This window comes from Acinonyx jubatus, chromosome B4, assembly GCF_027475565.1.
Source record: "Acinonyx jubatus isolate Ajub_Pintada_27869175 chromosome B4, VMU_Ajub_asm_v1.0, whole genome shotgun sequence".
NCBI classification, from domain to species: domain Eukaryota; kingdom Metazoa; phylum Chordata; class Mammalia; order Carnivora; family Felidae; genus Acinonyx; species Acinonyx jubatus.
This window is the reverse complement of record NC_069387.1, coordinates 138,979,100-139,002,742: the sequence shown is the minus strand read 5'-3', so window position 1 is coordinate 139,002,742 and position 23,643 is coordinate 138,979,100. Positions and strand designations below refer to the sequence as shown.

The 23,643-nt window shown below is 48.5% G+C and overlaps 2 protein-coding genes across 8 annotated transcripts in view; both read right to left on the bottom strand.

Moving 5' to 3' along the window:
• The window catches only part of MOV10L1 (Mov10 like RISC complex RNA helicase 1), a 71,882-nt gene that overhangs the window by 10,481 nt on the left and 37,758 nt on the right, over window positions 1-23,643 (bottom strand). For 6 of the 7 annotated variants that reach the window (XM_027070392.2, XM_053199560.1, XM_053199563.1 and 3 more), the window contains 8 exons: window positions 23,130-23,221; window positions 16,331-16,389; window positions 15,823-15,920; window positions 4,714-4,822; window positions 4,076-4,254; window positions 2,691-2,837; window positions 2,121-2,242; window positions 647-746 (listed from right to left, as the gene is read on the bottom strand). In XM_027070392.2, coding sequence (XP_026926193.2) covers window positions 647-746; window positions 2,121-2,242; window positions 2,691-2,837; window positions 4,076-4,254; window positions 4,714-4,822; window positions 15,823-15,920; window positions 16,331-16,389; window positions 23,130-23,221 — 906 coding nt within the window. The remainder of the gene's footprint in view (window positions 1-646; window positions 747-2,120; window positions 2,243-2,690; window positions 2,838-4,075; window positions 4,255-4,713; window positions 4,823-15,822; window positions 15,921-16,330; window positions 16,390-23,129; window positions 23,222-23,643) is intronic. The other variant, XM_027070393.2, reaches the window with a different exon arrangement.
• LOC128311004 (small nuclear ribonucleoprotein G-like) lies at window positions 11,786-15,811 on the bottom strand. The gene has a single exon (XM_053199566.1). The coding sequence runs from the start codon at window positions 13,227-13,229 to the stop codon at window positions 13,041-13,043; it is 189 nt and encodes a 62-aa protein (XP_053055541.1). The 5' UTR covers window positions 13,230-15,811; the 3' UTR covers window positions 11,786-13,040.

Here is a 23,643-nt window from a genome sequence, read left to right as displayed (position 1 = left end):
GCCTCTGTCTCTGTCCCCTGGAAGTGCACGCTGGGCCCCTTCCCCTTCTGCCTGCGGGCCCTGGCCCACGCCCACCGCCCACGGCCCACGCTGCAGCTGAACCAGGTCTTCTCCCTGCTCTCTGTGCTGCCCCCACACCAGGCAATCAGGATGGGAGGAGGCAGGTGTCTAGGGGACCAGGAGAAGCTAGGAAGGGCCCTCCTGAGTGACGGACGTGTGCAGAGGAGAGGGCCAAGGGAAGCCTGAGAGGACCCCAGGTCACCATCAGGGGGAGTGCTGGAGGAAGCAACAGGTGTTGAGTAGGAAAGAGCCAAAGCATCAGCCTGGGATAAAAGGGGTTAGCAGCAAGGGGCAGGGGGGGAGCAGAGGGGTTAGAACGCTGGGCGGTGAGCCAGGAAACGCCTGGATGTCCCTGTCTGGCTGCACCAAGACTCTTGGAGTCTGTTTCCCAAGCGAATCAATCTAGGCAGAGCAGCCCTTTCTTCCTCGTCCACGCAAGGCCCTAGCGTCACGGAGCCTCGGGGTCCGTGGTGCCTCACCTGAGCCCGTCACCCCTGTGACACCTGTCTCACCCTGTGCTGGGGTGTGCAGAGCGCACGCCAGAGCAGGGGAACGGGATGAGAACCCCACAGCAAGCAGGCCTCACCTGGCCGTTGGCGTCTGAGACCAGCCCCAGAGGAATAAGGCATTCCGGCTCACTGGCCTGTCCTGCTTCATCCACAAACACGTGTGTGAAATGTCCGACTCTAGAACCAAAGGTGTACTGAATGGTCATTTCTGTCTAAGTGTCTTAGCCAGCGACACCCGACTCACACGGCAGGGCCACGTCTGCCCCAGGGCCTGGCAGTGGGGCCGGGAAGGTGGGTGTCACCTGGGCAGATTAACTACAGGCCACGGGCCTGTCAGGAGACCTGAATGAAGTCCTGTCAGCACCTGGGACTCTACAGGACGTAGGTGCGTGTGTAAACAGACGCAGGGGGACAAAGGATGAGGGTGGGAAGGAACAACTGAGGAGAGGCTGGGGCGGGCAGCTCCACGACGGGGCTCACAGCACAGCAGGCCCTCCTCGGTCCCTTGAGGCTCGGACTGACAGCACGCCGGGAGCGGGCAAGCCTGGTTGGAACGCTGCTCCTCTACTCACGGACCGTGTGACCCCGTGCCTCAGTTTCCCCCACGTGACTGCTGCCCTCCCCGATCCCCCTCATGAGCGTGCTCTCGGCCAGGACAATACCCCAACCTTCCAAGCCGACGGGGGTGGGGGGGGGGCGGGGGGGGAGGGGAGGGGAGGGGCCAGGGGATAGCGCAGAGCACGTGTGCACTGGGCCCCAGGCAGCCTGCAGAAAGATCTGCGGCAGGGACACGGTGCCGGGAGCCACAGAGCCACTGGCGACAGGACAAACTTTGGGCCGAGACCAAAGAGCCGCCATCAGAGCCCAGTGGTGTGCGGTGAAGTAGAGCTGGACCCTGACTTTCTCCTTCTGCTGGGAGTCAGGCTGCGGCCCCACAGCAACACCCACAGGTCCCTCCCGACCAAAGGGGGAAATCGCAGGCTTCCGGTTTTCTACCCCATGTCCCAATTCCTGCTGAAGAAACGCAACATTATGTACCTTTCTTAGAATATAAGCAGCACTTAAGTTTTCAATTGCATTCCTCAGTTATTTAAAGTTACTTAAAAAAAAATTTTTTTTAATCTTTATTTTTGAGAGAGAGACAGAGTGTGAGCAGGGGAAGAGCAGAGAGAGGGTGACCTAGAATCCGAAGCAGGCTCCGGGCTCCGAGCTGTCAGTACAGAGTCCCAGAGCCCGAAGTGGGGCTCGAACTCACGGACAGTGAGATCATGACGTGAGCCGAAATCAAGAGTCGGACGCTTAACCGACTGAGCCACCCAGGCGCCCCTACTGAAAGTTACTTTCATCAGTCGGTACTGTTCCTTTTTACTTGCAAGCCTCCTGCAGCCCCAGCTGCCACAGGCTCCTTCCTTATCCTTTCCCCCCTCTCGCCGCTGGGGTCTTGGGGTCTCGGCACGAGTGTGGCTTCCCTGCGCCGCCGCCCAGCAGGCCAGCCTCCCCTCAGACAGAAGCTCTGGGAGGCCAGAGACCCCGGCCGTGCCTAGTGCCTACCTCACTCCTATTTGGTAAAAGAGCCCCGCACTGCTGCACGTTGTGATTATTATCCTGAAGCGCGAGGCCTTCCAGATGTCTTCTCCATCTTTGCAATACGCTTTGATAGCATCGACGATCATCTGGAGGGAGGGGGGGGGGTCAGTTTACTTTCCAGAGAGTTAAGTGTTTCTTTCAATTGGACATAGTCACAGAGCTGAAAACAATTCTAAAAGATGATGTCGTCCTAGTCCCACTTCTTAATTAAAACTAAGTAAATGACTGAAGATTGTTTTCTTAAATCAAAATATTTTATATTTTCATACCAATTTAGTCCATGTTCTACAGACTCTGGAGCCATGAATATAACACAACATCCTGGAGATCCTTCCCCAAAACAAGTGCATACGTTTTCTAGATTCAGTTTCTTTTGTTAAGCAAACCAGGAATTTCTAATTTTCCCAAAGGGACAGCAGAAGTGCTGCTATTTAATAAGCTGCAAATGCTCATCTCGCAGAAGCAGCAGGAGAAAGGACCTCGAGTTGGGTGCGGGTGGGAGGGCCTCCATGGCAGCAGGCGGGGACGGCTCACCTCCTCGAACCTGCAGGTGGCATTCACCCGCACCATGGCGCCCGGCCGCAGCACCTGGCTCTCATGCAGTCGCAGACACACGAGGTCGGCTGCACTGTTGGAGGGCGCACACACCAATATGCGACTGTCCGGCAGAGCGCGGTGCACCTTCAACCAGGACACAGGAGAAACAGAGGTGGTAAACGTCAACCTGCCAAGTACGGACACGGGTCGGGAGGCTGACGCCAACGTGCGCGAGCTCACTACGCGGGTTTGGCCGTGTGGGCTCACGTGTGGGCTCAGACTCACGCAGGGATGATTCTTCCCATCGGGTGCACATGCCAGCAAGACACGAGGGCAGGCGAGGGAGTTCTCTGTCCTCCCAGACCCCAGGCTACCCTCCCACCGCAGACACAGCGTCAGATTATTCTCGTGTGCACGGCTCGCGGTACGGTGCCAGCTGCACACTCAGCACACACCTGCTAATCTGAATCCCGAATGACACAAAAATACTACACGCGATCTCCACCAATTCAACTTTTAAATAATGGAAATACCAGAAACTTCTGCAGAACGGTGGCTGAGCTACTGTAACGGGAACTTACTTTCTGCAGGAAAATTTCATGATGTGATGAGTCAATGATGATTCTTTTTTTTAAAGTAATCTCTACCCCCACCATGGGGCTTAGACATCCCACAACCTCCAACACCAAGGGTCAGGGTCGTATGCTCCCCTGACCGAGCCAGCTGGGCACCCCAGAGCGACTGACCGTTCTAAGAACAGAGTCCTTTCTACATTCCATATACGTATATGTTTGTTTATTCATTATTTCCACCTGAACAATTTCCATCTTTAAGTGCCTGGCACGATAGGCTACACTTTATTTTTTAAATTTTGTTTTATTTGTTTGCTTACTTACCTATTTGTTTACATTCAAGTTAGTTAGCATATAGTGCAATAATGATTTCAGGAGCAGACTCCAGAGGCTCATCCCCTACGTATAACACCCAGTGCTCATCCCAACAAGTTTTCTTCTTAATGCCCCGAGCCCATTTGGCCCATCCCCCCTCCCACAACCCCTCCAGCAACCCCGTTTTTTCTCTGTATTTAAGAGTCTCTCCCTGTTTTTGTATTATATTTGCCTCCCTTCCCTTCTGTTCATCTGTTTTTGTACCTTAAATTTCACATATGCGGGCAACAGAGTCCTTTCTAAACCGATGAAATAAGCTTTGAAAACCCTACATGCTCCCATAAACAATACAGAACAGACTCAGCTAAACGCGAAGTAACGGGTTTTTGAGCCTGTCCCCGCTTTCTGACTCTGCAGGAGCTAGCACTTCCCAAGGACGTGAAGGCCCAGTGTAGAGCCGAGTTTACTGGTGGCCGTGTCACCACCTGTGGTTACCTGTAAAACAGCCTCTATGATTGTCACTGTCTTCCCGGTTCCAGGAGGCCCAAACAGAATGTACGGGAGCGGGCGGCAGTCGCCACTGAGAATTCTTCGAACCGCTAACTTCTGGTTTTCATTGAGCACGGGATTGAAAAATTCCTTTTCTCTCGCCTTGGGGATCTGGGCTTCATTTACTGGATTCAGAGTGCAGAAATGGTGTTAGGCACAGCCGGAGCACGGGTTAGTACGGGCCACCATGACAGCCGGGACACTGCCAGTCAGGCAGGGGGGCTCCTTAGAGCCCACTGCTGAGGCGCTCTTTCTAACAGCCTCAACTCGGGCAGGCAGAGTGGGGAAAATCAGCTTAGCCGAGGGCAAAACCACCGGCCACTTAATTCATTTTTCTGCTTTACACGTGCAGCATCACCTAGCATGTTGGAGACGCACTCTGGGAAAGGTCAACGAAAATAGCCCGTCGTCACATCTCAGGTCGAGGACCTAACCTGAAACCTCACGTCCCCAGTCTTCAGTGGAGACAAGCGTTCGTTGCTCTGGCTTGTGGTCAGACCACACACACCTCCCGACCCGTCTCGCTTCTGCAGGAGCGGGCCGCGCCAGGGGTCGGCTCGTAGGCAGCCCCTCGCAATACGCACCCAGGTTACCTGGCTTTCTGGCAAAGGCTGCCAGCCCCAGTGCGTCCTGGGCACCAGCTTGCCTCTCCTTTGCTGCGTGTTTACTTTGGTCCTTCGTGGATTTCCAATTCTAGAAACAATCATGCAGAAAAACAGCCTTAAAAAAACCCTTGCGTTTGTTTACACAGCTTTGAAGAGTGAACATAAGCACTGCTGACGTTCTACTTTTTTTTTTCTTTTTTCATTTCTTTTTTTTTCTTTTTGCCTGGATCCCCCATTCTACTTGTTTTATTTACTTAACAGGTCTTTGCATGGATCACAGGTCACGTAGTTTCAAAACATAATAAAAATACACGGCATCTGATAAAAAAGCTGCTAAAAAGGTGTATGTTTTTTTAAATCCCCGTACAAAAATAAATATAACAGACTAAATCTTGTGATGGCGACTCCAGAACAAAGGGTTACATGTATCTAAGGTGTATTTTTTTTCTGCATCCTCCCCGCTGCACCTGCTCACCTACCAGGGAGATCCCGCAGTGGCTGAAGGCAAGTCCTGGGGTCCCTTGCTCCCGTGGAACCCTTCAGGCAAAACCCTTTTCTCTACAATGTAAACAAGCCCTCCCAAGGACAGCTCAGGTTAGCACTCACTCTGAGCATCACGCGCCTCTCAGGCACCGCCAACGGCTGGCGGTGCTTCTCTACCAGTGGTGTTCCAAATCCTATAGAAGAACCGGTTCTGGGTGAATTGAAACATTAACCGAGTTTGTCCTGGACCGAGGGAACTGGTTTTCAAATTTCCCGTTACATACAATGCTGTAAGTAACACACAGCTCGGCACATTGATCACAGGATTGCATCACAGGATCACTTTCCTAGGACAAATCCTGCAAGGAAAATTGTTACTAAAAATTTCACTGAGGGGCGCCTGGGTGGCTGAGTCAGTTAAGTGCCTGACTTCAGCTCAGGTCATGATCTCGCAGCACGTGGGTTCAAGCCCCACACCGGGCTCTGTGCTGACAGCTCACAGCCTGGAGCCTGCTTCGGATTCTGTCTCCATCTCTCTCTCTGCCCCTCCCCCACTCATGTTTGCTCGCTTACTCTCTCTCAAAATGCAAACACTAAAACAATTTAAAAAGTAAAAGTTTCACTTAGAAATTATACACACGTTGCCAAATTTTTGTCCAGAAGGACACAGCAATTTACCTTCCCATGCGGTGTATGCCTCGAAAGTGGCATGACAAGTATGGACAAGTCGTGTCACGCGTACACACGACACTATCACGATTCGACAAACACTCCTGGGCTCATAAAACGTCCCCCGCTGCCAACAGAGCGCTTCCAGTTCCTAGAATGCTTCGTACACGGAAGCCTCGATCGTGCACTTTTTGACATCTCTCCAGTGTGACGAACCGTCCTGAGGCCCACCTGTGCCACCCCTCTCACTGCTGAGAACCACTGCGCCAGGAGAACGTCACGCAACTCCTCTACCCACTTGCATGGGAACGGACCCTGGGCTGGTCCCGCGTTGGCCAGGACTGACAGCGCCGTTGTCAACGCTTGTGCGTCACTCCTCGCACGTGCGTTGCCGGGGCCAGCGCCACGAGCGAAGCGCTTGGACCGTATGGCAAGTGCAGGCCTAGCTTTCTTCAGGAATTCTCTTCGAAAGCGGCCGTGCCACTCTGCATCCCCACCGGCCCGTGCCGGGCTCCAGCTGTTGCACACACGCACGACCCTTAGTGGGGTCGGTCCCGTTAATTCCATTTTCGCCATTTTAATACCGGTGTAGTAGCAGAGTTCCCTGTGTTTTAACCTGTGCTCCCTAGGGACTAACGTTATCTTTTCATGACTTATCATTTGCATACAGACAGTCCCTGACAGTGGTTTGTCTTGTGATGGTGTGAGAGTGGTACACGTTCTGTAAAAACTGTACTTGGAGTTTTGAATTTGGATCTCTTCCTGGGCTAGCGGTATGTGTGGTGCGATCCTCCTGTGTTGCTGGGCGGCGGCCTCAGCCCCCGGTCAGCCCACGATCACAAGGTCAACAACCATCCTGTACCCAGACAGCCATTCTGTTTGTCACTGAGAGTGTAGCACTCAGTACGTTACACGAGGTGTTCGCTTTATCATCAACAGGCTTTGCATTAGCGGATTCCGCCCCACTGTTACGAGCGCGTCTGAGGAAAGCCAGGCTAGGCTGTGATGTTTGGTAGGTTAGGTGTTTGCTCCGTCAACTTATGGCATTTTCAACCTATGCTGAGTTTAACAAGACGTGACTCCACTGTAAGCGGAGTAAGATCTGTATATTCTTTGGTGAAGTACGTGTTCACGTCTTGGGTTCAGTTTTAAGAGCCTCATGCTCTGGCGACAAGCTGGCTGGGCACTTTGTAGTTGTTTTAAGTTGAGCACTTCTTCAATTACTGAGTGTACACACTTCTTTGTTCTCAATACGTCTTTCCTCAGATATGTGATTTGCAAAGATTTTCCGTCTTGTCATCTGTCTTTTCATTGTCTTTAACCAGGTCTTTTGAACAGCAAAATTTACTTCATTGGAGTCCAAATTTATCAGTATTTTTTCTTTATGGATCACATTCTTAGCATCTTATCTAAAAACGCTTTATCTTACCTAAATATATTAAGATTTTCTATCACGTGCTTTTCTAGAAATTTTATGGTTTCAGGCTTTATATTTAGGGCTACGATCTGTTTTGAGTTAATCTTTGTGCAGGCCGTGAGGTATCATACCTCTGTACACAGACACAACTGTCATGGCACCTTTTGTTAAAGGTTATCCTTTCCCCACTTTGACCACCTTTGCACGTCTATTCAGTCAATTGTCCAAATTCCCGGTCTATTTCCAGGCATTCCATTCTGTTCCACGGATACATTTGTTTGTCTTGATGCCAGTGGCACACTGTATTGATTGTTGTAACTTTGCAACAAATCTCCAGATCAGGCAGGGTGAGTTCTCCGAGTTTGTGTTCTTTTCCAAAGTTGTTCTGAAAATTCTAGGCCTTGTGCATTTCCATACAGACTTTGGAGTTGGCTTGTCGGTTTCCACAAAAATGTCTGGTGAGATTTGGACCTGACTGGCACAGAGTCTGGAGGCCGGTTTGGGTTTCTGATACATGAACAGTTTCTCTCATCAGTGTTGTGGGGACTCCAGGGGTACAGTCTTGCACATCTTCTGTCACATTTACCTCCAATGTTTAAGAACATTTGGATACTACCTTATATAGTATTAAAAATTTGATTCTGGGTGTTTAATGCTAGTGTGTGTGTGTGTGTGTACACACACACACACACACACACAATTTATTTTTGTATACTGGCCTTGTATCTTGCAAGTTTGCTACCCACTTACTAATTCCACTAGCTTCTTTTCAGAGTCCATCGGATTTTACACACAATACGGGTGCCTTTTATTTTTCTTGCTGCAGTGCTGGTCTATGACCTCCTGTAGTGTCGAAGGTTAGTGGCAGGAGTGGACGTGTCTTGATCCTCACGGGAAAAGTGCATTTGGTCTCTCACTGTGTGGGTTTTTTGTAGGTAAAGGAAGTTCCCTTCCATTTCTAGTTTGCTAAGCCTTTTGATCAGGAATGGATGTTGGGTTTTGTCAGATGCCTTTTCTGTATCTATGGAGATGATGGTTTTTCCTTTTTGGGTTGTTAACATGATGAATATCACAGACTGACTTTGGAATGTTAAACCGGCTTCTCATTCCTGGGATGAGCCATTCTCCTGGTCTCCTCCATATACACACCCATACATATGCATATGAGTTCTCTCTCTCTGAGTTCTCTAGAGAAACAATCAACAGGGCATACACGTATAAGCTAAAAAGAGATTTCTTAGAAGAAACTGGCTCATGTGTTGACAGAGGCTGAGAAGTCCGGGGTGTGCCCCTGGCACGCTGGAGACACAGAACTGATGGTCCGAGTCCAAAGGCAGGCCAGGACGATGTTCCCACTAGAGGCAGTAGAGCAGGGGGTGTCCCGCCGGGCCTGCCTGCTCCATTCAGGCCTCCCAGGAGGGATTACCCCCCCGGCCCCCACCCACCATCAATCCTACCCAGAAACACGACTGAACTAGGTATCAAACACCCTGGGCCCCAGGCCAGCTGACACGTCAAACGTCAAGAGTCCCCCAGGACTCTTCCTCAATCTTCTTCAAAATCCGCAGCCCACAGTGACGTCACCTATCTCCTCCCGGATTCTGGTGACCTGTGTCTTCACGCTTTTCCCCCATCAGTCTTTGAAGTTTATCAATTTTATTGATCTTCTCTGAGAACCAGCTTTTGGGTTCACTGATTCCTCTACCGTTCTTCTGTTTTCTATTCCACTGATTCCTGTACCAATGTTTATCATTTTCTCTCTTTTGCTTAGTTTGCATTTTATTTGTTCTTATTTTTCTAGTTTTCTGAGGAGGAAGCTGAGGTCACTGACTTGAAGCCTGGTCACTCAGCACTGTAAATCTGCCTGACGAGGGCTCTGGCGGCCCCTTAGTGTTGGAGGTGCTGTACCGTCACTTTCACACTGGGAAAAACACTCGCTTATCTACTGATTTCTTCTGTGATCAGTGGGTTGCCTATGAGTGTGTTTTTGGTTTCTTGAGATTTGGGGATTTTCTGGAGATCCCTCTGCTATTGATTTCTAACTTGAGTCCACGCGGTTACACAACGTATCTTGTATCACTTTCATCCTTTTGCATTTGGTGGCCTTGTTCTATGGCCCCAGATAAGGTCACCAGTAGTGCGTGTTCTGTGTCCACCTCTACACAAAGTGTATGTATTCAGTTCTTTCCAGGTGGGGTGCTCTATAAACGTCCCCCTGGGGCGCCTGGGTGGCTCGGTCTGTTGGGCGTCTGACTTCGGCTCAGGTCATGATCTCACGGTTTGTGGTTCTGAGCCCCACACTGGGGGCTCTGTGCTGACAGCTCAGAGCCTGGAGCTTGCTTGGGATTCTGTGTCTCCCTCTCTCTCTCTGCCCCTCCCCACTCGTGTTCTGTCTCTCCTTCAAAAGTAAACATTAAAAAAAATTTTAGGGGCACCTGGGTGGCTCAGTCAGTTGAGTGACCGAGTTCGGCTCAGGTCATGATCTCACAGCTTGTGAGTTCGAGCCCCGCGTTGGGCGTTGTGCTGACAGCTCAGAGCCTGAAGCCTGCTTCGGATTCTGTGTCTCCCTCTCACTCTGCCCCTCCCCCACTTGTGCTCGGTCTCTCTCTCTCTCTCTCAAAAATAAACATTAAAAAAATTAAAAAAAAACAAACAAACCAAACATCCCTCAGGTCACAGAGGCTGACTATTGTTCTGTTCCCTTGCACTGATCACTTTCAGTCAGTCTGTTCTGTTATTACCAGAGGGAGGGGTGCTGACGTCACTGACCAGCACACGAACTCGTCTGGTTCTCCCTGCAGTTTTATCAGTTTCTGTTTCGTGTGCCCTGAGTCTGTTACTAGGTGCAGAAGTGCCTAGGATTGTTAGGCACTCCTGAGATACTGTGACACCACCTTGATCCTCCCTATGCTCCGAAACCTACTCTGACATTCACACAGCCACCCCGCCACCCCATCCTGTGACTGTTACTGTCTTTCTTGTTGATACCTCTTCCCATCTTTTACTTTTAACTTATTTGTGTCTTTATATTTAAAATGTGTTTCTTAGTGGGGCGCCTGGGTGGCTCAGTCGGCTGAGCGTCCTACTTCAGCTCAGGTCACCATCTCTCGGTTCGTGAGTTCGGGCCCCACATCGGGCTCTGTGCTGAAAGCTCAGAGCCTGGAGCCTGCTTCGGATTCTGTGTCTCCCTCTCTCTCTGCCCCTCCCCTGCTCACACTGTCTGTCTCAAAAATAAATTTAAAAAACTTTAAAATGTGTTTCTTATAGGCAGCATATAGTTGGGTCTTTCCTTTTTATCCAAGCCGGCAATCTCTGCTTCTTAACTGCCGTGTTTGGACTGCGAACACATGATGTGATTACTGATGCCGTTACATGTAACTCTCTCACTTTGCCATTTGTTTTCTCTGTGTCTCAACTGTTCTAGACACACAATCGTAGCCAGAGATGTCAACGCCCACTCTAAGTAAATCACTGCACAGGTGGGTGGGAATTAAGTAAGGTCATGGTACAACTGTCCATGTGTCCGTCTTTTTCTGGCTACTTTTGAATTGTTTTTATAATTCCATTTTATCTCCTTTGTGGGTCTAGCTCTTTATATTTGTTATTTCAGTAGTTGCTCTAGGATTTAGAGTATATATCTTTAACTGATCACAATTTACTTGAAGTAAATTACACCAATATGGTATAAGAGAAGTGACACTCTCTTCTCCCATCCCTTGTTTAGATCTACGTATGTTACAAACTACGTAATACGTTGCTACTATTTCAAGAACTTAAAAAATCAATTATCTTTTTAAAAATTATTTAAGTATCACTTAAAAATGTTACCACGGTAAGAACATTTCACTTCAGATCTTCCCTCTTAAAAATGTTCCTATGTACAGTATAGCATGTAATGCAGGTCAGAGCTGTAGAGCAGACCCCCAGAGCTTGCCCCCCTGTAGGACTGAGACTTTGTGCCCACTTGTCAGCAGCCCTCCATTCCCTTCCCCCAGCCCCTGGAGCAGGCTCCAGGCTCCGAGCTGTCAGCACAGAGACTGACACGGGGCTCGAACTCACGAACCACGAGATCATGACCTGAGCCGAAGTCGGACGCTTAACCAACCGAGCCACCAGGCTCCCCGTGGGTCTTATCATTTTAGAGATCTCATATGCTGGGGCGCCTGGGTGGCTCAGTCGGTTACGCATCCGGCTTCGGCTCAGGTCATGATCTCACAGTCCGTGAGTTCGAGCCCCGTGTCGGGCTCTGTGCTGACAGTGCAAAGCCTGGAGCCTGCTTCGGATTCTGTGTCTCCCTCTCTCTGTGCCCCTCCCCTGCTCATGCTCTGACTCGCTCTGTCTCAAAAATAAATAAAAAAACATTAAAAAAAATTAAAAAAAAGAGATCGCATATGAGATGGATCCTGTAGGACATGGCTTATCTCTCTGAGTATAATGTCCTCCAGGTCCACCCACGTCATCACATTTTATAGGATTTCCTTCTGTTTAAAAAGTCAGTTACTGAGTGCCTGGGTGGCTCAGCTGGTTGAGCATCTGACTCTTGGTTCCAGCTCAGGTCACGATCTCACAGTTGTGACTGAGCCCCGCATCAGGCTCTGTGCCAAGTACGGAGCCTGCTTGAGACTCTCACTTTCCCTCTGCCCCTCTTTGCCGTGTGTGTGCTCGCTTTTAAATGAATTAAAAAGTTAAAAACTCAGTTATCTTTTAAAGAGGATTTTTTTCTGCAACAAAACATTCTTTACATGTCCACACCCACTTATCATTTCTGGTCCTTTTTGCTCCTCCAGGGAGGCCATCGTGTCCCTCTAGGGCGGTTTCCGTGTGCTGTAAGGGCTCTCGTGGCTGGTGGTACAGGTCAGCGGTAACTCCTGCCCCATCTTTCAGCTCAGGCACGTCTGGATAATTGTGTACATCCTCTTCATTTCTGCAGTGTAGGTTGGGCACAGAGTTCCAGGCGGACAGTGTTTCCTGCCAGCACCTTCCAGAACCACCCCGCTGCTATCAATAGGAAATCTGCTGCCGTTCCTTGTTCTGCTCCCCTGCTTATAATGAGACTTTGTTTCTAAGGTTTATAAGTTCTTTCTAAGCAACTTTCAGGCATTTGATTGTCATGTGTCTTGGTGCAGTTTTCTGCAGACTTCTTGTACTTCAGGTCTGTTAAATTTCCTGGAGATGTGTGTAGGTTTATAGTTTTCACCGAATCAGGAAAGTTTCCACTGTTTTTTCTAGTATTTCTTACACTCCCCTCTCTGGGACTCTAATTGTGTGGATGCAAGGCTGTGGGTACTTGTCCCACAGCTCACTGATGCTTTTTTGGATTTTTTTTTTTTTTAAGATTCTTCTTTATTGTTTCGCTTTGCTGAGTTTCTATCCGTGTTCAAATTCACTAATATTTCTGACTGTAGTCTCTAGTCTGTTAGTTGTCTGATATACTTTTCATCTTAAGACCTTCAGTTTTTGTCTCTAGAAAGTTATCTTTTATTGTTTATATCTCCACTGAATGTGGAGCATATGGAGTATAATTATAATAACTGTTTTGACGTCCATGTCTGCTAATTCCTACCACTGTTACTACTTTTTTGACTATTACAGAAGTTTATTTAACAAGAAAGTTCAATATGAAAATGCACAACCTGATTTTTATATAGTAGGAACATGTTTATATAGTAGGAGCTACGGAGAGGGGACACGTGGAAGCCACTGGTTTCTTCCATAACACACCCGTTGTTAACAATGCTCATTCCAAGGCTTCTAACAGGATGACACAATTTCCTGGAATTACCACCATTCCAATGTCGTTCTGCTGCCCACTAGTTGCCATCTCCACACGTCCATCTTTCCCAAGATTCATGAAGGGACTGAACCCCCGCAATATTCCCTGGACATGTCTGCCACCATTTAATCTCAATGACAATTTCTCGTCCATAAATTTTTCAACTTAGGAGGGTGAGCTTTGTTAATGGTGTCTACTCGGCAAGCTCAAAGACACCCCCAGATGGAATTCATGGCATCCTTCACGCTCCTGCATTATTAGGCCTGGCATACCACTATTATTTTCTTTAGTTGATTTCAACTGATGGAATTGTTTTTTAAATTTTTTTTTTGGTATGGAAACCAATTTGACAATAAATTTCATATTAAAATAAAGTAGCAATGTTAAGTCCTTAAAAAATAATTTTTTTTTTTTTTAAAGAGCACAAGCTGGGAAAGGGCAGAGAGAGGGTGGGGACAGAGAATCTGAAGCAGGCTCTGCGTGTTATCAGGGCAACCCAACGTGGAGCTTCGAACCTACAAATCGTGAGATCATGACCTGAGCTGAAGTTGGACGCTCAACCAAATGAGGCACCCAGGCGCCCCTGAAATTCCTTATTATGGACAGTGTTTTTCAGTTTATTTCTGGATTAGATACCAGCTGTTGTGAATTTTACACCTTGTGGGTATGTACTCCCGCAACTATCCTTGACCTTGGCTGTGGGATGTGGCTGCACTGCTTGGAGAGCCACTCTCCGCTGGGCCCGTGGATGGGTGGGGCTGGCAGGCAGTGTAGGGCTAGATTCTCCCCACCCGCAGGCAACACCCTCTGAGGACTCTACTTGTTGCCCTGTGAATTCTCTGGCTTTGGGAACCAGTCGTTCCGGCACTGGGGGAAGGGTGGGGGTGGGTTCAGGCTTCCTCTCTGCTTTCCAGGGCTTCTTTCCCAGGCATGCATTCGTGACACAACTCTGGGGCGGGGGGCGGGGGGGGGGGTGGCTCTGCAGACCCTTCTTGTCCTGTGCTCTCCCCCAGTCCTCTGCCCTGTGAATGCCATCCACCTTGTCCTTACGCTGCCACCAGGTGTGTCTCCTCAATTCTGTAGACCACTGGCCTCCCTTTCTGCTCCCTGGCCAGGGAGCTCTGAAGATCGTAAGCTGGGGCAATCACAGGGTCACCTCATTTGCTTCCTCTGTCAGAAATCACTGTCCTAGGACATGCGATACACAAGTATCTGAAACTGTTGTGTTGTGTGCTTTGTCTGAGTTTTGATTAGTTAAGGTAGGAAGGCAGATTCAGTCTCTGTAACTGCATCTTGGTTGATGTGTGGAATGACCTCAAGTTCATTTGCGACCTAGCTTATCCATAAGAAGATCATGTTCTGCATTTAAACATATTGAGGTTCAGCTGATGAGGAATGTGACCCACACAAACAGCACCACCTCCCCCACCTGGCACCGAGTCCCCATCAGGGTGACAGACCCTCCCTGAGAATCAGGCCACAGGGTGGACGGGCGAGCGGGGTGCTGCAGGTGACGCTGTGTCTGTTCCACTGAAGATCCTTTGCTACTTTTAGATCGGGTAAGAAAGAAAGGTGATTTTAATGGAAACTTTTTAATGTTTCCTTCATAGGATTTTCTGTGAATATGTAGGTAAGTATTCTAAAACTATCAGTTTTGCATTTTTGGAGAGGGGCTACAAAATGGTGAAAGGGTTTCTAAATATTAGAATTAAAATTTTGTATTTTTTATATATTTAAAGCATGTTCAAAAAAGCAAATTCGAACAGCACAGTACTCTAGGTTACAACCCCCACCACAGACATGGAGAGTTTTTCTCATTACTGGAAACACAATGATAAATAAAACCATTTCTGTTTTACTCATATAAACATTTGGACAGCCTAGACGATAGCTGGCACAAAACAGGCACTATGTAACTATTTATGGAACCGGCTTCCATAAGTGAAAAATAAACTATCTTTATAATCTTCATAAAGATTACAAATGTTGGGGTGCCTGGGTGGCCCAGTCCGTTAAATGTCTGACTCCTGATCTTGGCTCAGGTCATGAGCTCAGGCTTTGTGAGTTTGAGCCCCACGTTGGGATTCTCTCTCTCTATCTCTGCCCCCCCCCCGACCCCTCCCCTGCACGCATGTGCATATGCTCCCTCTTGCTCTCATAATAAATAAACTTAAAAACCCACAAAAAAACAAAGATTACAAATGTTAATCATTTGGTGGACGCATGTTCTTCCAGACATTTTCTATGCATATATAATCATATAAATGTGCTTGTGCCTGAGTGTATGAGAAAAGCATATACTTTTAAAATTAAATGATAAGCTCATATAAACAGATCTGCACCTTGGTTTTCTCCACTTACTGTACCGTGTAACTGTATATAAACTTCACGCTAAATCTGTTGTTTGAATACCTTAGCTTTTACTTATTTACCGCGAGACAGAACAAATGCGCGCACATGCATGTGAGTGGGGGAGCGGCAGAGAGAGGGAGACAGAGAATCCCAAGTAGGCTCCGTGCTGTCATCACAGAGCCCAACACGGGGCTCGATCCCACAAACCACAAGTTCATGACCTGAGTCAAAATCACGAGTCAGACCAACTGAGCCACCCCAGCCGCCCCCGAATATCCTAGTTTCATTTGAGCTGTGATCTTGGGCTATATTTGAACGACACCCCTCTAAAATTCCAGGCCATTGAGAACTAACGTACCATCTACGAAATATTTCAAAGTCATCGAAGCAATACCTTGCTGGTGGGCTGGCCATCACGTTTGGTGTCTTGTACGTCGTTCCAGTTTACCGTCACTTGGGGAGACTGTAAAATGATTTCTTCTGGAAACAACACTTTTAAAACGAGATAAGAAGGTAGGTGTTACCGAAAGCTTGAAAACGATGAATGAACAGCAGCAACCTAGGCTTTTCCCATCTGGGTCCCGTACTTGGTTTCTCGGCTACAGCAGAACAGCAGTTCTGGGTACTGCTCACAACGGAGCCCTGTGCCCATTTGGAGGCACAAAAGTTAATTATGTTACGGAGGGACAAGCACAGGGCAACGGCTTCAGTTTCAGTAATTTCCACACAGATTAAATAGTAAAGAGACACTGAAACTTGCCAGTGGCAAAGAAAAACGTTGGCTATCACATAATTTTACTTGTGATATACGACCGAAGAGACTGTGTTTTACACAAAATTTTACATGGAACTTGTAAAAATACTCTGGGAAGAAGTGAACTATCATTCCACAAAAATAATACCTTTAACACCTAAGTGGATGACGTGTTCAAGCGCAAAGTGACACCGTCTGCTCGTGGTCCTGCCAGAGAGAGAATATCAAATAATTCACCTCCAGTTTAGAAATACTGGCCTAGTACTGGTCGTGGAAATCTAACCTGTACGAATACTTATAGAGGGGCCGTCTTAGAGTCAGAGCCCCCGAGGTTCTCAGAGGCCCCGCCAGGGAGTCTGGAGCGCAGGGGCTCATTTTTCAGTGGGTGTCTGTCTATACACAACATGACAACATTAGGAGGTTTACAGAAGAACTTTAAACAGAGACATCCCATGTATGGGGACAGCAGGGACTCCTTCCTTTCTGGGAGTATTTCTCTTTTAAATATATAAAGAGAACAAGTAGGGGGAAAAAACAGAAAAACAGCCTAAAATATTAATACCACTATCTCAACAACAAAGTAATTTTTATTGTAAAGATTTAAACCTCTGAAATTCACAAGTCAAAGTTAAAACATAAACTGAGGCTTATTAACAATTTTAAGACTCTGAGTAAAAACTGATCCGAACCAGGCAGCATCCCAGGCAGCGGACAGAGGGGCTCCGAGGAGCTGTCCGATGCGAAGGACTCCCGCAGCCAGAAGGCAGCGGGCACGGCACGAGGGAGTTATCCCGGGAAAAACAGGGGGGCCGGCTCTCCCCAGCTCGCTTTCCGTGGGGGCGGGCAGGGGTCCGGCAGGTGGAGCCTCACCAGTCCTGACCAGTCCTGACCAGGCAGTTCCCGACCGACCAGCCTAAGATTCCGTTTCGGGGGAGCCAAACCGGTAATCGCCTCCCTGTTTGGTGACGTGGCACTCAGCATAAGCCACTCCGTTGTGGGCCTGTCTTGTTTCTTAACACAACAAACAGAATTAAAAACGTAAAATAAAACCTCATCTTCAATGAAATGGGATGACCAAAGCTCCAAGGCACAGTTGAAGATGGACGTCTGTTCCAGAAAGAACATCTGGCCTTCAAAGAAGCAAAGGTACAAGAGCTGCTCCATACCAGCTCAGAAATCGGGCCGCATACAGGTTTCTGGAAAATTCAGACTGAGGTGTAGAGCAGACACTTCACGGTCGCCCTCCGGTGAGTCGTGGGTAGGGGGTGGGTGGGCGGGTGGGGGTGTGAAGCTGGCAAAACCGAATGCACAAGCACAGCCCTCAGAGGCCCTTCCTCTGGGGCCCCGCGCACGAGGCTCCTGGCAGCCCTGCTGTGTCCCCGCAAGGACTCTTCACACACAGTTACCTGGGCTCCAAGACACTCAAGCGGATCAATTCAAGGGGAAGAAACAGAGGAACGGCCAGGCCTTCCCGGGGGAGGCTTTCCAAGCTCCGTGCCTGGCGAGCCGGGGCCATTCCGCCTCTGCCCGAGAAGCAGGAGGGGAGCTTCCGACACCTTTCAAAGGGCACAGAAGACCGGGACATGTCACAAAGGTAGCGCCAGGCAAACTAGACAAGCTGGTCACCCTGCAGGATCACGGCCTTCCTTCTAAAGAGCACGCCAAACGGGAATAAACGGTTTCTCAACAGATCCCAGAAGCACACTACAGGAGGAATTCACCAAAATAAAAGTAACATGTTTTTCATCCTACACACACAAGAAAGGTCTGACCCGAAGTTATCCAGTGGAAATACTTCATCTCATGAGCACGCCGAAGGTAAGCAATAATGATCTCGAGAAATGCCAAAAAGGCAATGAGCGTAATAGCTTAAAGTGGAGACCGATGAATCATCTCCCGACCTGACTGATCTGAAAGACAGCAAGATACTAAGTGGTAAAATCCTAGAGTATTTATTTGCACTAAAACGTGAAACAAGTTAGAGGTGGAAAACCATGAGGAAAACGCTAGACAAGACTTCCAAAGGAGGACAAAGAACAAAAGGAAAAAACACGGAAAGCTCCGCTAAGTGCACCCCATGGTTGGAAAAGAGACTCCACGCTGCCAAGATGCCAGTTCTCCCTACATCCACATCACTGTGCAGACACGGAAGACGACTTCCTGCCTCACTATTCCTAACAGCAAACACCTGGCAACCGAACTGGGCCCTGGCTGGGTGACTTGTGCTCCGACCTTCCACAGGACAGCACTCAGCACTCACCCAGCACCAAACTCCAAAATCACAAAGGAAGAAAGGTCTCACGTCAATGACCTCAACTTCCACCACCAGAAACTAGAAAAAGGGGAGCAGATGGAACCCCAAATAAATAAAGAGCAAAGCAGAAGCCAAAGAAATAACAAGTAGAAAGAGCCTGCAAAATATGAATGAAATCAAAAGCTGGTTTCCTCTTCCCTCATAAGGCTGCACTGAGAAGCCTGTAGCCAGACCTAAGAAGGTAGGTATTCCCACTGTCAGGCACGAGAGAGGGGGACATCATCAGTACAGATTCGGAAAGTACTACTGCTAAGGAAATACTAGGCTATTTCACGCAAATGCACTACTTGGATGAAATGCACAAATTCTTTTCTTATAAGACACATACTGCCAAAGCTCACTCAACACACAATTGGTAGCCTAAATAGTTACTGATTTATTAAAGAAATCAAATTTGTAGTCAGAAAGTTTCCTGCAAAGAAAGCTCCAAACCGAGAAGGCTTTACTGGCAAATTGCACTGAACGTTTAAGGAAGAATACCAATTCTACATACTCTACACAAACTAGCCCCCAGAACGGAGGAGAAAGTGATGATTTTTAACTTATTGTGAGGCCAACATTATCCTAATACCAAAATCAGAAAAAAGATAATTTCAAGAAACCACAGACCAACACACCACATAAGCATAGATGCAAAAATTAATAAAATTCTGGCACACCATATCAAACGTATTAAAGGAAATTACATTAGGGCCAAGTGAGGCTTATTCCAAAAATGCAAAGTTGATTTTACATTAGAAAACCACTCAGTATAATGATCTTAATAGACGAAAAAAAAAAAAAAAAAAAAGGAAAACCACATGACCACCTGGATACAGAGAGAGCATCTGACAAAACCCCATACCCAGCCATGACTGAATGCTCGCAGAAAACTTGAGGCCATCTCCTCAACCTGATGGAGGGCTGAATACAAAGGGCTTACATCCAGCTCACGTGGTGCCTGACGTTCAAGACTGAATGGATGCTACACCCTCAGGTCGGGAACAAGGCCACTTCCGTGAAATGCTATTCTAGCCAGTGCAGTCAGGCAAGGAAAAACAATGCATTCAGATAGGAGAGGAAGCAGTAAAGCTCTTTACTTGAACAAAAAGGTGGTCTATGTAGAAAATCCCACATCATCTGTAAAAGCTACTAGAACCATCAGATGCATTTAACAAGCTCTCGGGATACTAAATTAACACACAAAAATAAACTGCATTCGTGAATAGCAGCTAGAAGCAACTTGAGGTTAAAATTACTTACTGTTTACCACAGCATTACATTTTTTTGAGAGCTGGAAAAATCTGACAGAAGATAAGCAAAACACTCCCGGTGAGCGGTGCAGACACTGGTCAGAGAAATGAAACACAGCCTGACTAGCTGGAGAGAGGGACCGTTTTCAAGGGCTGGAAGTCTCGATATGAAGGTGCCAATTCTCCCGTGAACGGACCTAAAAATTCAACGTGATCCCAATCAGAATCTCAACAGGTGCCGTGCAGACACCGGCAGGCTGAATCTAAAAGGCACACAGGAGCACCAAAGACCCCAAAGAGCCCCCACAGCCTGGCAGGCAAGAGGAGGAGGACCAAGAGGAGGGCTTCTACTGCCTGGGCTCAAGACGCGGCAGCACGAGAACACGCATGAACGGCAGCGAGCACATGGAGAGCTGCTCAGCTTTACTCAGGAGGGAAACGTGCACCCGGGCCACAGAGAGGCACCACCTCCCAACTAACAGAAGGACCGAAATTAGCAGACTGACCGGCCCAAGGCTTGTGAGCAGGTGGGGCGACGGGACCCTCACACGAGCTGCTGGAGATGCAAATGGTGTAGCTGCTTTAGAAAACTGTTTGGCACCACAGGACCCAGCCATCACACCGCCCCACCCAAGAGAAAGGGACCTGGGTCCATCCAAACACCTGTACGCAGACGTTCACAGCAGCTCTCTTTGGAACGACCGACGTACGGAAAAACCCAATGTCCACCCACAGGTGACTGGACAGGTGAGCTGTGGCAGATTCCTCTAACGACACACACTACTCAGGCCTCAAAAGGAGCCAAATCAGAATCACTGTTATACACCTGACAACTACCATTTTCAAAAAGGCAACAAAGTCATGTAACAGTACGGTCAAATCTCAAAATAATTCTGCTAAGGGAAAGAAAGATGCCAGGCAAAAAACAGTAGGTCCTGAACGTTTCCATTTATGTAAAACTGTACAAAGTGCAAACAAACGTGCTGCCCGTGGCCCGGGAACGGTGGGCGGAGAAGGAACGAGGAAGGGGCACAGGAAGTGTCTGCGGTGGTGGATGTGCTCTTTCACGGGATGTACACACGTCCAAATCCTCAAACCGTACGTTTCATCAGGCACAGGTGACCACACGTACGTTGTATCTCCGTAGGCCCACTTCTTTTCAAACAGGAAACTTCCTATGGGAAGCAAGCACTCACAGAGACGTGCGGCCCACCTGCCCTGTTCAGAGGCCCCACCCTCAGCTCTGTTCAACCCGTGGAGCAGCGGTGCTGCCCATCTTCCCGTCTTTCTTAACAAGTGGGGAACGTACATTTTTTTGGAAGTGAGAATTCTGGTTTTCCGTAACTTAACACAAGCAAGCAACCTAAACCCTAACCGGGACGGGCAGAGGCTCCAGAGAGGCAGACAGCTCCAGGCTGTCAGAGGTGGCAGCCGGGCTCGTGCTGAGGTGCCCGCCGCTCCCACCCGGTCTCTTATCTCTTCCACCTTCCACCTGGCCGCCCACCAGCCTGCTCAAGACCTGGGCCCGTGTCTGTCCATGCGTTCAAGATCGCTGCCTTCCAGCAGCCCCTTGCTGCCGGTACCAGGCCCACAGACCCTCTGGCTGTTCTTGGACACCTTCTCTCTGGCTCAGCCCCACGGCCTGTCACACCTGCCCTCTGTCCCGCGTCCTTCCGCAGGCCAACTCGTGCACCGCCTTCCGCCCGTGCTCTCTTCTCCCTCCCTGCCTTCTCCTCCCTTTCAGTGGGCCCACTGCACGGTCCAGGGGGACACTCGGTCAGAAACGTCCACGGACAAATTGGCTCTTTCGTCCTGCCAAGGACCCCTGTCCCACCTGGCCAGGTCCACCTCTTCCCACACATGCTTCCTCACCCCTGTAACCCCTGCCATTGCAGGGGCTCTACTGAGCTGGTTTCTCTCATTTCAAGAACCGTCCCCTTCCTGGACCTCACCTAGCTCCCACTCCACCTGCTCTGCTTCCATGGCCAGTAACGGCCTCTCCCTGCTGACCCTCAACCCATTCACGCCCAACACACTTCGAGCTGGTGGCAGTCCCAACACTCAAATGTTCCTTAAATAAAATTAATATAAAAAAAAATCTCTGATCTATCTTAAAATTAGCACCTTCTCATACTTAAAAGATGCAATGAAACAACAAGCAACAGATCTAGAGAAGTTCTCTGTAGCATGCCTACCCAGGAACAGCACAGCACAAAGGACACAGAAAGGACTCCTACAAATATCAAAAACCAAATTACTCAGAAGGAAAAGATATGAGCCAGTATTTCAGAGAGGAAGAAATCTTGTGGCCAAGAAACATGGAAATTCTGAACTCTATATGCAGTCAGAGAAATGCACCTCCAGACCATAAGGAGACATTACATACCTAGCAAGCTGGCACAAATTTAGAAGGCTAACGAAGCCAGGTTTGGGCTGGCATGGATCAAGAGGTTCTTACAGATGCCGGTTCTGGGGATCTCTCATGTCACCACAGGTAAAAGCTGAAATGTACATCCCCCAAACCACAGTCTCACTTCTAAGTGTACAGCCCAGAAAACATGAGTGTCTGTGCACAAGGAGGGAGAAGGTACCCACAGAAAACCTTCAGAGCAGAGACAGGGCCAATGTCCGTCCACACAACAAGTAGAGTAGTGGACTCACCCGGGGCGGGGGGGGGGGGGGGGGAAGCAGTAGGTGACACTGAACAGTGACACACAACATGGAGAATCCTGGTAACATGCCAGTGAAATCCTCCTAGACACTAGGGACCGCAAGCTCAAAACAAACCCAAAAAATACTTGGGGCACCTGGGTGGCTCAGTCAGTTGAGTGTCCGACTTCAGCTCAGGTCATGATCTCACGGTTTGTGGGTTCGAGCCCCGCGTGGGGCTCTGTGCTGACAGCTCAGAGCCTGGAGCCTGCTTCGGATTCTGTATCTCCCTTGCTCTCTGACCCTCCCCTGCTTGCGCACACTTTCTCTCTCAAAAAATGAATACACGTTAAAAAAAATTTTTTTTAAATACATTTTTCCTGTGTGTGGGTGTATGTGTGTGTGTATAAAGATGCACAAACTGTTTTTTCTTTTTTAAAGCAAGGGAGAAACAAATACAAAATCCCAGTTAGTTGGGGGGGGGGGTGCAGTAGATGAAAGGGAGGGGACGGCAGGTTGGCAGGGCCACTGCTCCACGCTCGCAATGTGGTAAATGACAAGATCTCAACGTACTTAAAGTCCAGAAATGAATGAAGAGAAAATGTTTGCAACTTTGGAGTCGTGACCTAGAAACACGAACACCCCACGCTGCCTCCCCCACCCCGGCACTTCCGGGTGGAGAGACGGACGGAAGAGGCTGCTGCCATCAACAGCGAAAACGCGCTTGCAGGAAGAGACACCGAAAGCCTCACCGGTTATATGTAAATTCCACATCCATGGGTTCAAAGTTATATGCTTGTTCAAATTCTGGGTTAAGTTTAAGAGTTACTTCTTCTTCGTGAACCTAAAAAGGAAACAAACAATTTAATTTCCATACTTTACATTGGATTCGTTGGGACAATCTTCTATCTTTAGTAACACATCATGAAACCCTTTACAGATTTGAGCTACACTTGGGCATTTTAAATCCCTGCAAAAATAATCAAGAGGATTAAATCACAGTGTTGTTTGGTGTCGTTACACTGTCCACACGGGAGGACCTGGTCGGTGGACGCACCCACACCAGCACACTTACTGAGCTTCTCACTGGCTGCACCCTAGAGATCTGGGCTCTGGGGAAACAGTGTGCCACACAGGTCTTCTCTGAAGAAGACGAGAAAGCAAACAATGACCAATGCAGCGAGGGGTACCTGCCGCAAAAGCACCTCCGTAAAGAGGTCATTCCAAGACTTCCCCTTCCAGAATAGGGAACCTATTATCCTGGGA

What these genes read in the sequence shown, in the direction of transcription:
- LOC128311004 (XM_053199566.1), bottom strand. Translation starts at nt 13,229, where the DNA reads ATGGACGAGAAATTGTCATTGAGATTAAATGGTGGCAGACATGTCCAG.